At 31.7% G+C, this 11,335-nt stretch overlaps 1 protein-coding gene across 1 annotated transcript in view; it reads right to left on the minus strand.

Annotated features, from left to right (window-relative positions):
• LOC306880171 (actin-binding protein WASF1-like) overlaps nt 1-10,998 on the minus strand; it is a gene marked incomplete at both ends in the record, with an annotated part of 41,925 nt that extends 30,927 nt beyond the window's left edge. Inside the window, 4 exon segments of the mRNA XM_079433504.1 lie at nt 1,075-1,192; nt 4,727-4,880; nt 9,747-9,881; nt 10,866-10,998. Of these exon segments, the coding sequence (XP_079289630.1) occupies nt 1,075-1,192; nt 4,727-4,880; nt 9,747-9,881; nt 10,866-10,998 (540 nt within the window).
• Nucleotides 10,999-11,335: the final 337 nt, after the last annotated feature.

Below are 11,335 nucleotides of genomic sequence, written 5' to 3' on the forward strand. Positions count from 1 at the left end.
TCCGTGTTGGTTTTGTTGAAATTTTGATTTTCTCCTTTTATGTCATTTTTTTAGAGCAAATACATAAATATAAATGCATATCATTCATATATTTATATATACATATAGCCAAGGCAGAAAAATGCCTTTATTTATAATATTTTATTATAATTACATAATATAATAATTATATAATGATTTTAAATATTTGTAATAAAATGAAATATTTTATAATATTTTCCAAGATTTTTTCTCAAAATCTTCAGAATTTGTTATACTTTTTTAAAATTAATTGTATTAATTAATCACATATTAAAATATTAATGAATATATAAGACTATTAATTAACTAATATTCCAACCCATCCATAATCATAAACTGCCATTTGACTATCCATGTTATTGTGATATTGCTAGTAATTATCAGATGCATTTATGAAAGTCCTTTTTATATAAAATCCTCCATATGCAAAGTCAGTTTTATTTTGTTAAATAACCTTTTCATAAAAGCGTCTGATAATTACCAAGCACTGAGCTGCTGATCATAATAACACAGAAATAAAAGTTGTGACATTTTCACTGATTTATATCAGTTGTAATGTGAATATTTCATAAGTTATGCCTAATTTGCATATTTTAAATGATTAGTAGCAATGCAAAAGAAATTTAGATGTTATGTATATTTTAAAATGGTTTAATTAAATGCAAGTAGATACTGACCTGTAGTATCACAATATATAAGCAGTTTTACCGCAGTAACGTCAGAGGAGAGACGAGAGAATCTGCCATCATGCGTAAAAATACAATCTGCTTCTAATTAGCCTGTGATAAGCCTGCTGTGTGTGTGTGTGTGTGTTGGTCTGTAATCTAAACGCAGTCAGAAAACACCTCATATCAAGAGAAACAGCTCATTCAAACTCACACACAATGACAGCAAACGTGACTGAAAAGTGACTGAGCGTAACCATAAAGTATGTTATTATGTATGTTGTAAGTATGAGATTTTAGTGCTTGATCCCCTTGGAATGCCACACCCATTCCGATCTCATTTGCATATAGGCCACACCCCTCTGCTGTGTAGCCACGCCCCTCTCACCTTCTGTTTCCGCCTCTCTTTCCTCTTGTCTTCTGTGTCCTGCAGCATCTTCTCTCTCCACAGGTCAAAGAAGTACGAGGGGTTGGTGTAGAACTTCAGCCCTTCCTTCCCATCATCCCTAGAGACAGATGTAGATCAGGTGTGTTCAGTGGCACAGAGAACAGTAATGGACCATTATGGGACATCCATAATGCAATGCACTTGACTTGACCTTCCATTTCCAATGGATCATTTTAAATATCTCCTCTTTGACTTAGTTGATTGGACTATCAAAATATATGTGATTTTTATACAAAATTTAATTGAAATAAAAATAATGACAATGTGCTGTAATATTATTAATATTTGATATAATAATATACATGTATATTTCATGATGATAATTGGACTGTCAAAATGCATGCAATTTGATTGAAATCAATAAATAATAAACAATCGCATTTATATATTGTATATTATTATTTGTATTTATTTTGTTATAATATTTTTTCATGATAATTTGACAAAAATGTATGTCATTTTATACAAAATTTGATTGAAATAAAAAATAATTACTATTTAATAGATTTTATATTATTTGTATTGTAAATAATAATATACACACAGTATATTTTTATATATTTTAGATAAATATTTTTTCATGACGATAATTGGACTGACAAAATGTGTCAATTTATTCAATTTAATTGAACTAAAAATAATTACACAATATTTCATATATTTGATAATATTATTTGTATCATATAATAATATACATATGTATTTATACATTTTATATTATTTTTAAGATGATAATTGGACTGTCAAAACATCATTTTGTACAAAATTTTACTGAAATAAAATATAAACATTTTATATATATATTTTAATTTTTATTTTTTATAAATAATAAATATAAAAAATATCAATAATATTATCATTCAGGATGATAACTGGATGCCACTCGCTGAATTAAACATGCAACATAGTTGTATTTTATTTTTTACTTTTTTTGGTGTCAGTGTTGGTTTTGTTAAAATTATTTTCTAATTTAACCAAAAAAAACTTTTCAAAGCAAATATTATTTTTTAAAAGGGTTAAAAGAATGTTGTTTTTTTCTGACTGCGTGGGATATGTTTTGAATATTGCCAAAAGGCTGAAAGATAAGAGATGATAATATAATAATAATATTAATTAATATATTCTTTTTCAGCTACATTGCACAGCCCTAGTTAGCAGTAGATGTATTCCAAGCCGTCATAAATGATTTGACGTGGATTTTGAGGCTGCTGAACACTATCACACCTCCTCTGCTCCTCACACATCTCTCTCAAGATCTTCTCCTTTAGCACACATATCATCACACACTCCTTTTCTCGTTTCATTTGAGTTTGCTGGTCAAAATGCCAAACGAGCAAAGACAGAATTAGAACAAAAGAAATGAACAAATGAAGCAATTATCACCTCCAGACTCACCTGACAGGCCAATCAGTGCTGAAAATTACACATTCACACAGTTTCATCGCAACAGATGAAGAAAAACGTGTGAATTTGAGCTGCTGTGGTTGTTTTACAGTCTTACAGTTCATCAAGGATGCATTAAACTGATCAAAAGTGACAGTAAATATATTTATAATGTTCTCTAAACACTGTTCTTTTGAACCTTATATTAATCTATGAATCCTGAAAAATAAAATGCATCAAGATTTCCACAAAAAAATTGAGCAGCACAACTGTTTTGAACATTGATAATAATCAGAAATGTTTCTTGAGCAGCAAATCAGTATATTATTATGATTTCTGAAAGATACTGGAGTAATGATGCTGAAAATACAGCTGCAGATCACAGAAATAAATTACAGTTCAATATAGATTCACATAGAAAACAGCTGTTTTAATTTGTAATAATATTTCACAATTTTTACTGTAGTTTTGATCAAATAAATGCAGCCTTGATGAGCAGAAGAGACTTCTTCTGTTGAATTTATTCTGAGGACTGGAGACGCGCATAAAACGACTGTTGAGGAAAATGAGCGATTTAACAGATGTCTTTTGTACCATTTTTAGCAGGAGTGGAAGACAACGGTTTTACAGGAGGAGAGGAAACATATGTCCTGATGTCTAATAAAATAACCTCCGGTGCCGGCGTCTTCATGAAGTAATGAGGGAACGTGTGAAGAGAGAGAGCTCATGCATATTACGCAGCTCTCAAAATAAATGTTCCAGCCTCCAGTAACGAGCATTAATTCCAGAAACACTCGCTCGGTGTGACGCACGCGTGAAAACAGCAGCAGAGACACATGAAAACTGCATAAACCAGAGCACAGATGGAGACAATATGGCTCTATCCTTGCATCGTTCATGAAGTATCAAATAAAAGTCCTCAGGAGAAATAAATACAGACACCTGTGAGTCACTAACACTAAACATACAGAGCAAAAAATATGTTGAAAAATGTTTGAGTTCACTGGAGGGAAAGAAAAAATTATCTGGTTTTCCAATACAAATATCCAACTTGAGAAGCAAAATGACAAACAATATTAAGTCTTGGTTTCTGAAAAAAGTATCAGAATTAAGTTTATGCTTTAAACATAAAGAGAATAAACTTAATTCCAAGGGAAAACAAGATTATATTTCTGACCTTGCTGACAGATATTTAGCATTTTTTAAAGCAAAAACTCACTTAATTTTTTCATAAATTATTCAGAAAACAAGATATAATATGCCATTTAGCATTTTCAGTTAATGTGTTTTGATTTAAAAATGTTTATAGTTAGTTACACTGGAAAACAGCACAAACATTTTGTGAAAACTAAATTTAAAATTAGTTTTATTGGCATACATTAATGTTTTTAGGCTGATTCAGTGATGTTAAATAATATTTTCGACTTGAATTAAACTGGTTAATTTAGATGTTTAAGTTGCCATTTATTTCAGTTTACAAGAAACACCTGCAAGGATCATCTGAGAGCTATTCAATATCCATTTAAGGAAAAAAAAAAACACTTATTATTTTTCTGACCCCACTGATAGATTTTTTGTCTATTTTTAAGTTTAAAAAAACTACTTTTTTTCAAACATTTATATATAATTTATATATTTATATTCAATATATATTTTATATTCAACTGTTTTAAATATTGATGATAATCAGAAATGTTTGTTGAGCAGTAAATCAGTATATTATTATGATTTCTGAAGATCATGTGACACTGAAGACTGGAGTAATGATGCTGAAAATACAGCTGCAGATCACAGAAATAAATTACAGTTTAACATATATTAAAACAAAAAGCAGTTATTTTAATTAGTAAAAATATTTCACAATGTTACTGCTTTTGCTTTATTTTGGATAGATAAAATGCAGGCTTGGTGAGCAGAAGACAATTCCTTAAATCTTAGGGTCTAAAAACTTTTGACTGGTAGTGTATGTTGGTATATATTCATGAATTCAGGTTGATTGAGTGATGTGAAATAATATTTGTGACTAAAATTCAGTTGTTATTTAAACAGTTACATGAAGAGTTAAATGAGATTCTCAGGTTATAATGTTTTTCGGAATGTTCAGAGTTCTGACTGCAGCTCGTGTTACTTTAGTAATTCTGAGGTCAGATGTAACCGTCTCCGGAGTGATTATCTGATGTTGGGTCTGATGTGTGAATGTGGTTCTGACCTGTATGGCGTGAGGATGTTCAGCGGCGGAGGTTGTTCACACAGCTGGTATGTCTCCTGCATGGGGACGGGCAGAGACTGCCGCTCAAACAGCTGCTGGTCCTGGATGGTGGAGCTGCGGAAGGCCTTCCTCATGGTGATGTCCTGAAGAGACACTGAGACACAAGCACACACCGTATCAGACCGACTGACATCTGCGTTTCTACACGTGAGTCTGGCTGAATTAACAGATTAGACTTTATATGGAAGCTTGCAGCTTTTTTGGTGCATAAAATGATTCTCTTACTTATTTTTGATATAATATTTTATTATATCATGTTTAATTCAGTGTGTTACTTGCCATTTCTTTGTAAATAATTGTGAAATTTACTAGCAATTTCTACACCATTTTTTTCAGTAAACAGAGATTTTACTTCAGTTAAGTTTCTTTAACAAAACCTTTTTGTCAAGTGAAGTAAACTCACTGTAATGCACAACCTTTTATCACAATTTAAGTCACAAAACAATCTCATTCTCATGCGGTGAAGCTTTGGATGTTTGTCCTTCTCTCACAATGCCAAGAGTGTGCTTGTCTCTCTGCACTTTTTCTCATTTCTTTGTCTTTTCCTCATATTCAGGTGTATTTCCATCACTCTTGTGCACAAACCACTTTGTTTCTCCTTTGCTGAACGGCAGCTGGTGACACTGAGGTTGATGGGAAATTAAAATGTAATGAAATCATTTGAGTGGCGCTGTCTGATGTCAAAGCAATCACAGCCGAAGTGAGAGCTGCTATCAGCGTCATTGTAATCGTCTAATTGTCCCAATTATTGTCAGACAATACAGGACGATACTTACTGCTAGAGTAATTTATGCTAATTAAGTTATTTTGCATGCAAATGCAATTGATCTGTTGCATGACCAGTGTTCAGGGTCTGCCAATTATGCTTTTTTTAAATTTTCTTTTTTGTTGTTATGAGAAGATTCTACGAATTTGAACTTATGCGTGGTGTTTGTTAACTCAAGTATCATTACAAGTGCTCAAAATGCTCAGACTTTCTTCACCTGGTGGGTGAAAAATGGTGAAAAAGACTCTTTTTCATGCAACTTTTTAAAGTTCAGAAGGTCTGGGGGCGGTTCTCTACATGCATTGCATTATGGGAGGAAAACGCCGGCATCTGCTCAGAAATCCACTGAACGTTTAAGTGCTTTTGAGACACATTGCTTTTCTTTTGTGATGAGATTAAAAAATATTAATACAGAAAAAATACTGAAATAAAATACTTAAAAAATATACTTTAGTGCAAACAATGTAATTTTTCAGACACTTAACTGCATGTTAATTTCAATTAAATAAAAATGTATATTATATTAACTGCAATTAGCTGTGCTTTTTTGACATACTTAAGTATAGCTTTATGTAATTTTCATAATTCTATTGTTTTTGGAAATATGTTTAAATGTACTGAAAAGCTGGTAACAAAAATAATGCAATTTCTATTGAAACTTGTATTTAAATATGTTTGTATTTACACATTTGCAATGATAAGGTAGCAATTTAGTACATTTAAAATATATTAACTTAAAATGTAATGTTGAATAAGTCACTACAGTTAAAATTATAATCAAGTACTATACATGTGCTTTAGTATGTTAGTCAACACATCACGACAAAAGATTATTACATTTAAAATGTACTTTAAAGACTTTTAATTTGACTATTTCAAAACACACTTGTACAAATCTGTTAAGTTAAGTACACTTAAGTTCCCTTTTATTGTATTAATATTATATGCAAGTAGTAAGATTTGAAGTACACTACAAGTGCACATTCAGCACTATTAAGTGCACTTTTTAACAAGGGTAAAAAAAATAGTCAACCTAAATATTATATGAGCTTTTCATTTTCTGTTTGTTTTGCATGATTTTTGCAACCATGTTACCAAAATACAAATTACAGCCTGATTTGCTCAATAAAATAATTCAAATGTATATGACAAAATTATTGCCGATTTAGCCTAAAAGAAGTCAGTCTTGATGTAGATGTAGGCTTGAGAAGAGAAGTGAATATTTTTATGGTATTTTGATCTGTTTGGCCGTTTGAAAGACATGATCCGTGTGAACAGAGTCATAAGGCACGAGCTACATAACATCTCAAGATTTACTCCTTTTGTGCTCCTCAGATGAATAAGCTTCATGTGGGTTTGAAGCGACACAAAGGTGAGTAAATGATGATGGCTTTTATAGGAAAATCTTTACATGCAAAAGAGCGAAAGCCACAGAGGCGTCAGCTGTTGATATCTGGAGAGAACGGAGCAATGAATGAAGACTCTTTTATAGCCGCGGCTCCTTTCATACTGATGTGTTTCTGAAAGAAAGAGCTCTCAATGAACTCAATGTGTGTGTGTTTATCAGCAGCTCTTCATCAATATCACCTGTGAGCAGAAACAGCAACATCTTTAATGCTTTCATCTGTTTTCAGTGAATGTTGTTTTGAAATCTTCTCCAGTCCTTCAGCTTTTCTCAAAGTTTATGTTATTATTATTACATATTAATAATTTTATTAAAACCCTGGAAATCAAACTCTATTCATTTTATTTATTTGTAAATAAAAAGAAATATTTTGCATGCATAATATTTACAACACCATTAGCTGTTTAAAATGGTTTGATCATGTCACAGCGCAGGAGCATGAAGATCCCAAACTCGTCTGTCAGACTCGAGTGCTGCAGATCCTCCAGGGCTTTTCACTTCGGATCTCTCCGTGTCGGTCTGAAGCAGAATCGGATTGACGGAGCGTTTGGGATGGATGTGTCCTTACCGACACGGATCACTTCACCGCGAGAGACGGTAATTCTGCTCACCATTACAGTTATTACTCTCTTAACAGCTCACAGAAGACAGCGGCTGAACCCACACAGGCCCGGTCTCCGTAATAAAGCCCGTTTCCAGAAACTGGAGCAGAGCACGGTGTAATTGAAATAGTTTCAGGCTGATAAAGACGGTGGAGGAGCGTGAGAGAGAGAAGAGGTCATCATGACAGCGCTGCTCATCCATCAGACTGCTGCTCTTTATATCCAAACCACGCTTATACTCACTATATATACAGCAACGGTCGAGTTCAGGAGGTATATATAAACTGTATATACTGTATACTGTATATATATATATATATGGGTCAATGACGTATAAGGATTTTCGACAAATACAAAAATAATATCTATTGCAATTGTCCAAACATTATGAATGTTGTGTGCACATAAATTCATATTAGAATTTTAAATTAAGTTATTTTAGTGTTTTTTCATCTAGATGAATTTAAAAATGTCAGGTGGTGCGACCGTGATTTAGCTTAAAAATTCATTAATTTCCTTAAAAACGATTTTTTTTAATTTCTCAATAACTAAAGTGTTTAGAAACAAAGTATTACATTTTGTTTTTTTTTTTAGTTTTTATAAATAATTATTTATTATTTATGTTTTTTTATTCTATAATTTTTACAACAAAAATGAGAATTATTTACAAAATCTAAAAAAAAAAAACTAAATACTTTGTCTCTAAACACTTTAATTACTGAGAACTTATAAAAAAATTATGCATGTTAAGGAAATTAATTAATTTCCAGATAAATCATGGTCGCACCAACTGACATTTTTTAAAGCTATGGCCAGTTCACCTAGATGAAAAAACACTAAAATTACTTAATTTAAAAGTTTAATATGAATTTATGTGCACACAACATTCTTAATGTTTGAACAATTGCAATAGATATTATTTTTTGGAGTTACATTGATCCATATATATATATATAGCCTATGCAAAAGTCCCTTTAAGACAAGTCATGTCACTCAGTGGCCATCTTTGAAAAGTGCAGCTCCAATCTCTTTGAATGGGGAAGCATCAAATGTCCCATGTCATAATTGAAATCACCAATGAAATCTGACAGCAACTGTATTATAAATGTTGTTTGTTTTGCACAAATAGCGTTAAGAAAGCTTATTTCTCAGGCTGTGTGCATGAGCTAAGACCAGGTCCACATCTCAGAGCACTGACTGTTTCTATCCACCTTATTTTTCCCGTTAGAGCAGGACATTTATAAATGTATTGTGTCTGGCTTCCAGCTATTTTTAGCTCTACGAAACACCTTTTTTTGCAGCTTGATATTTCAAACTGGTGTGTCTTACCATATTATTTTAATGTATTATCCTGATTATGAACACACTGGTTTGTAGTGCACTCACGCGAATAAAAACAATAACATTTTTCGTGATTTGAATGTTATTTAAATGTTACAAAAATGTTTCATACAACATTCTATTGACTTTATTTTGACCAAAAATATAACACTATTTGAATTTGAATCTAAGAACATTAAAATGTACAGTTTTCAACATTGATAATAATGATAAATGTTTGTTGATCAGTAAATCAGTATATTATTATGATTTCTGAAGATCATGTGACACTGAAGACTGCAGTAATGATGCTGAAAATACAGTTTTGATCACAGGAATAAATTACAGTTTAACACATATTCACATATTTTAAACTGTAATAATATTTCACAATTTTTACTATATTTTTGATCAAATAAATGCAGCTTTGGTGAGCAGAAGAGACTTCTTTTAATTAATTATTATTAAATGTTTTCAGATAGATATGTATAATAAATTGATCAAATGATCCCAATGGGCACTGGTTTCTGGGTCGGTGCAAAACCAGTTTTTCTGGCCCAGAAATGACTGTTTTAGTGTGAAATGCTGGCAGATTTAGCTCAGGGTCCTGTCGGTGGATAAGAGGAATCTGTCTCTCTCTTTCTGTCTGTTATCAGATATCTCAGCTCTGTCGAGCTTCCAGAAAACATGCTGTCAGTTTCACCAGTCGAGAAACTCAATCACAGCCGATAACAGACTGAAGTGTGTGTGTGTGTGTGTGTGTGTGTGTGTGAGTGAGTGTGTGTGTGTGTGTGTGTGAGTGTGTGTGTGTGTGTGTGTGTGTGTGTGAGTGTGTGTGTGTGTGTGTGTGTGTGTGTGTGTACTCACACTCCTCCTCTTTGGGGTCGAGTTGAGTGACGCTGATTGACAGGCGGTCGACTCTCTCCTGAAGCGAATTCACTCGAAATGAGAAGGAATGAGCTTCATTAAAGAGCTCGCCGAACAAATCCTCCGCATATTTACCTGAACACACACAAAACACCCAAAAACAAAAGAAAAAATACATTATTTTCATGATAATTAACCTCAGTTTTAGTTCTTCTCGTGATTCTCATGTGGTTCTTATTACTGTCATAAAAGGACATTTTATTTAAGTCAGCATCAGTTTAAGGCAGTTCAACAATAATGAATGCATGTACATAATATAAGTTAGCAAGTTATATAAAATAATAAAACGTTATAAAAAAAGTTACCAGCATATATAAATAAAATAACACATAGAATAATTTATTTATATAACATACAAATATATAAAGTATGCAATATAAAATAAATATAAAATCTAATATAAAATATTAAAATATAAATATAAAATATAAAAAGTTAATAAAAAAAGGTATACATTGCTTTATTTTTCATGCAAAATATAAATTTCCTCTTTTTTTTGCAGTTCAACAAATATCCTATGATTAATAATTATTTTATGATTACAAAGTTAACAATTTGTATAATAAATGTATAGAGAGAGAAATTGTAAAAAGGAAAAATAAAAAATGTAACATTTATATATAATAATTTATTAAATAATATACAGATATATAATGTATATACTATAAATAATAATAAAAAATAATGAAATAAAAAGTAACAAAGTTAATAATATAAATAAAATAATTACATTTTTATGCAAAATATAAATTATTTTTAGAAAAATAATGAATACCATAATGAATAAATATTTTACAATTTAAAATACAAGAACAACTTATATATGTAGAGAGAGGTAAATAATAAAAATTGTAAAACATAAAATATGACATATAACATATGCTATTAATAAAGATATTCCTTTTAATTTGGGGTTGAAATGTGATCTGGACAAATGTGTTTACAGTGAGCAGATACAGTATTGTATGGCATTGCAGATGTGCCACTGTACAACATCAAAAGCGCTTGAATGTGTCTTTAGAGAGACAGAGGCGCATGTTTGTGGAGATCTGGACTCACTCAGGCTGCTCAGCTGACGGATGACGTTGGCCAGAGAGATGTTGGTCACACACTCCAGCTCGTTCTTGATGCTGTGCGGCAGAGCTGTGTGACACAGGTGACGAGGCTCGATACTGCGCTTGACCAGCGGCATCCTGACGCTCTCGCTCGCTCACCACACCTGAGAGAGAGAGAGTCGCTCGCTCGCTCACCACACCTGACACAGAGAGAGAGAGAGACAGCTGTGAGAATCAGTGAATCGTGTGGAGAATCACAGCTGCTCGACACGTTCAGGCAGAAATGATCACATTAAGAGCGAAAGATTCCAGTCACTTTACCACAATCTCAGAAGGAAACATCATTCTCTTTTGAAATAATTATATTACATTAAAATAATATATTTCCATTTGTATTTATATTGTAGCTAGTTATACATAAGTAAAAATAATAATAATAATTAATAGTAATTAAATAAATGATAATTTTACCCA

This window comes from Barbus barbus (assembly GCF_936440315.1).
Source record: "Barbus barbus genome assembly, chromosome: 14".
In the NCBI taxonomy this organism is placed as follows: domain Eukaryota; kingdom Metazoa; phylum Chordata; class Actinopteri; order Cypriniformes; family Cyprinidae; genus Barbus; species Barbus barbus.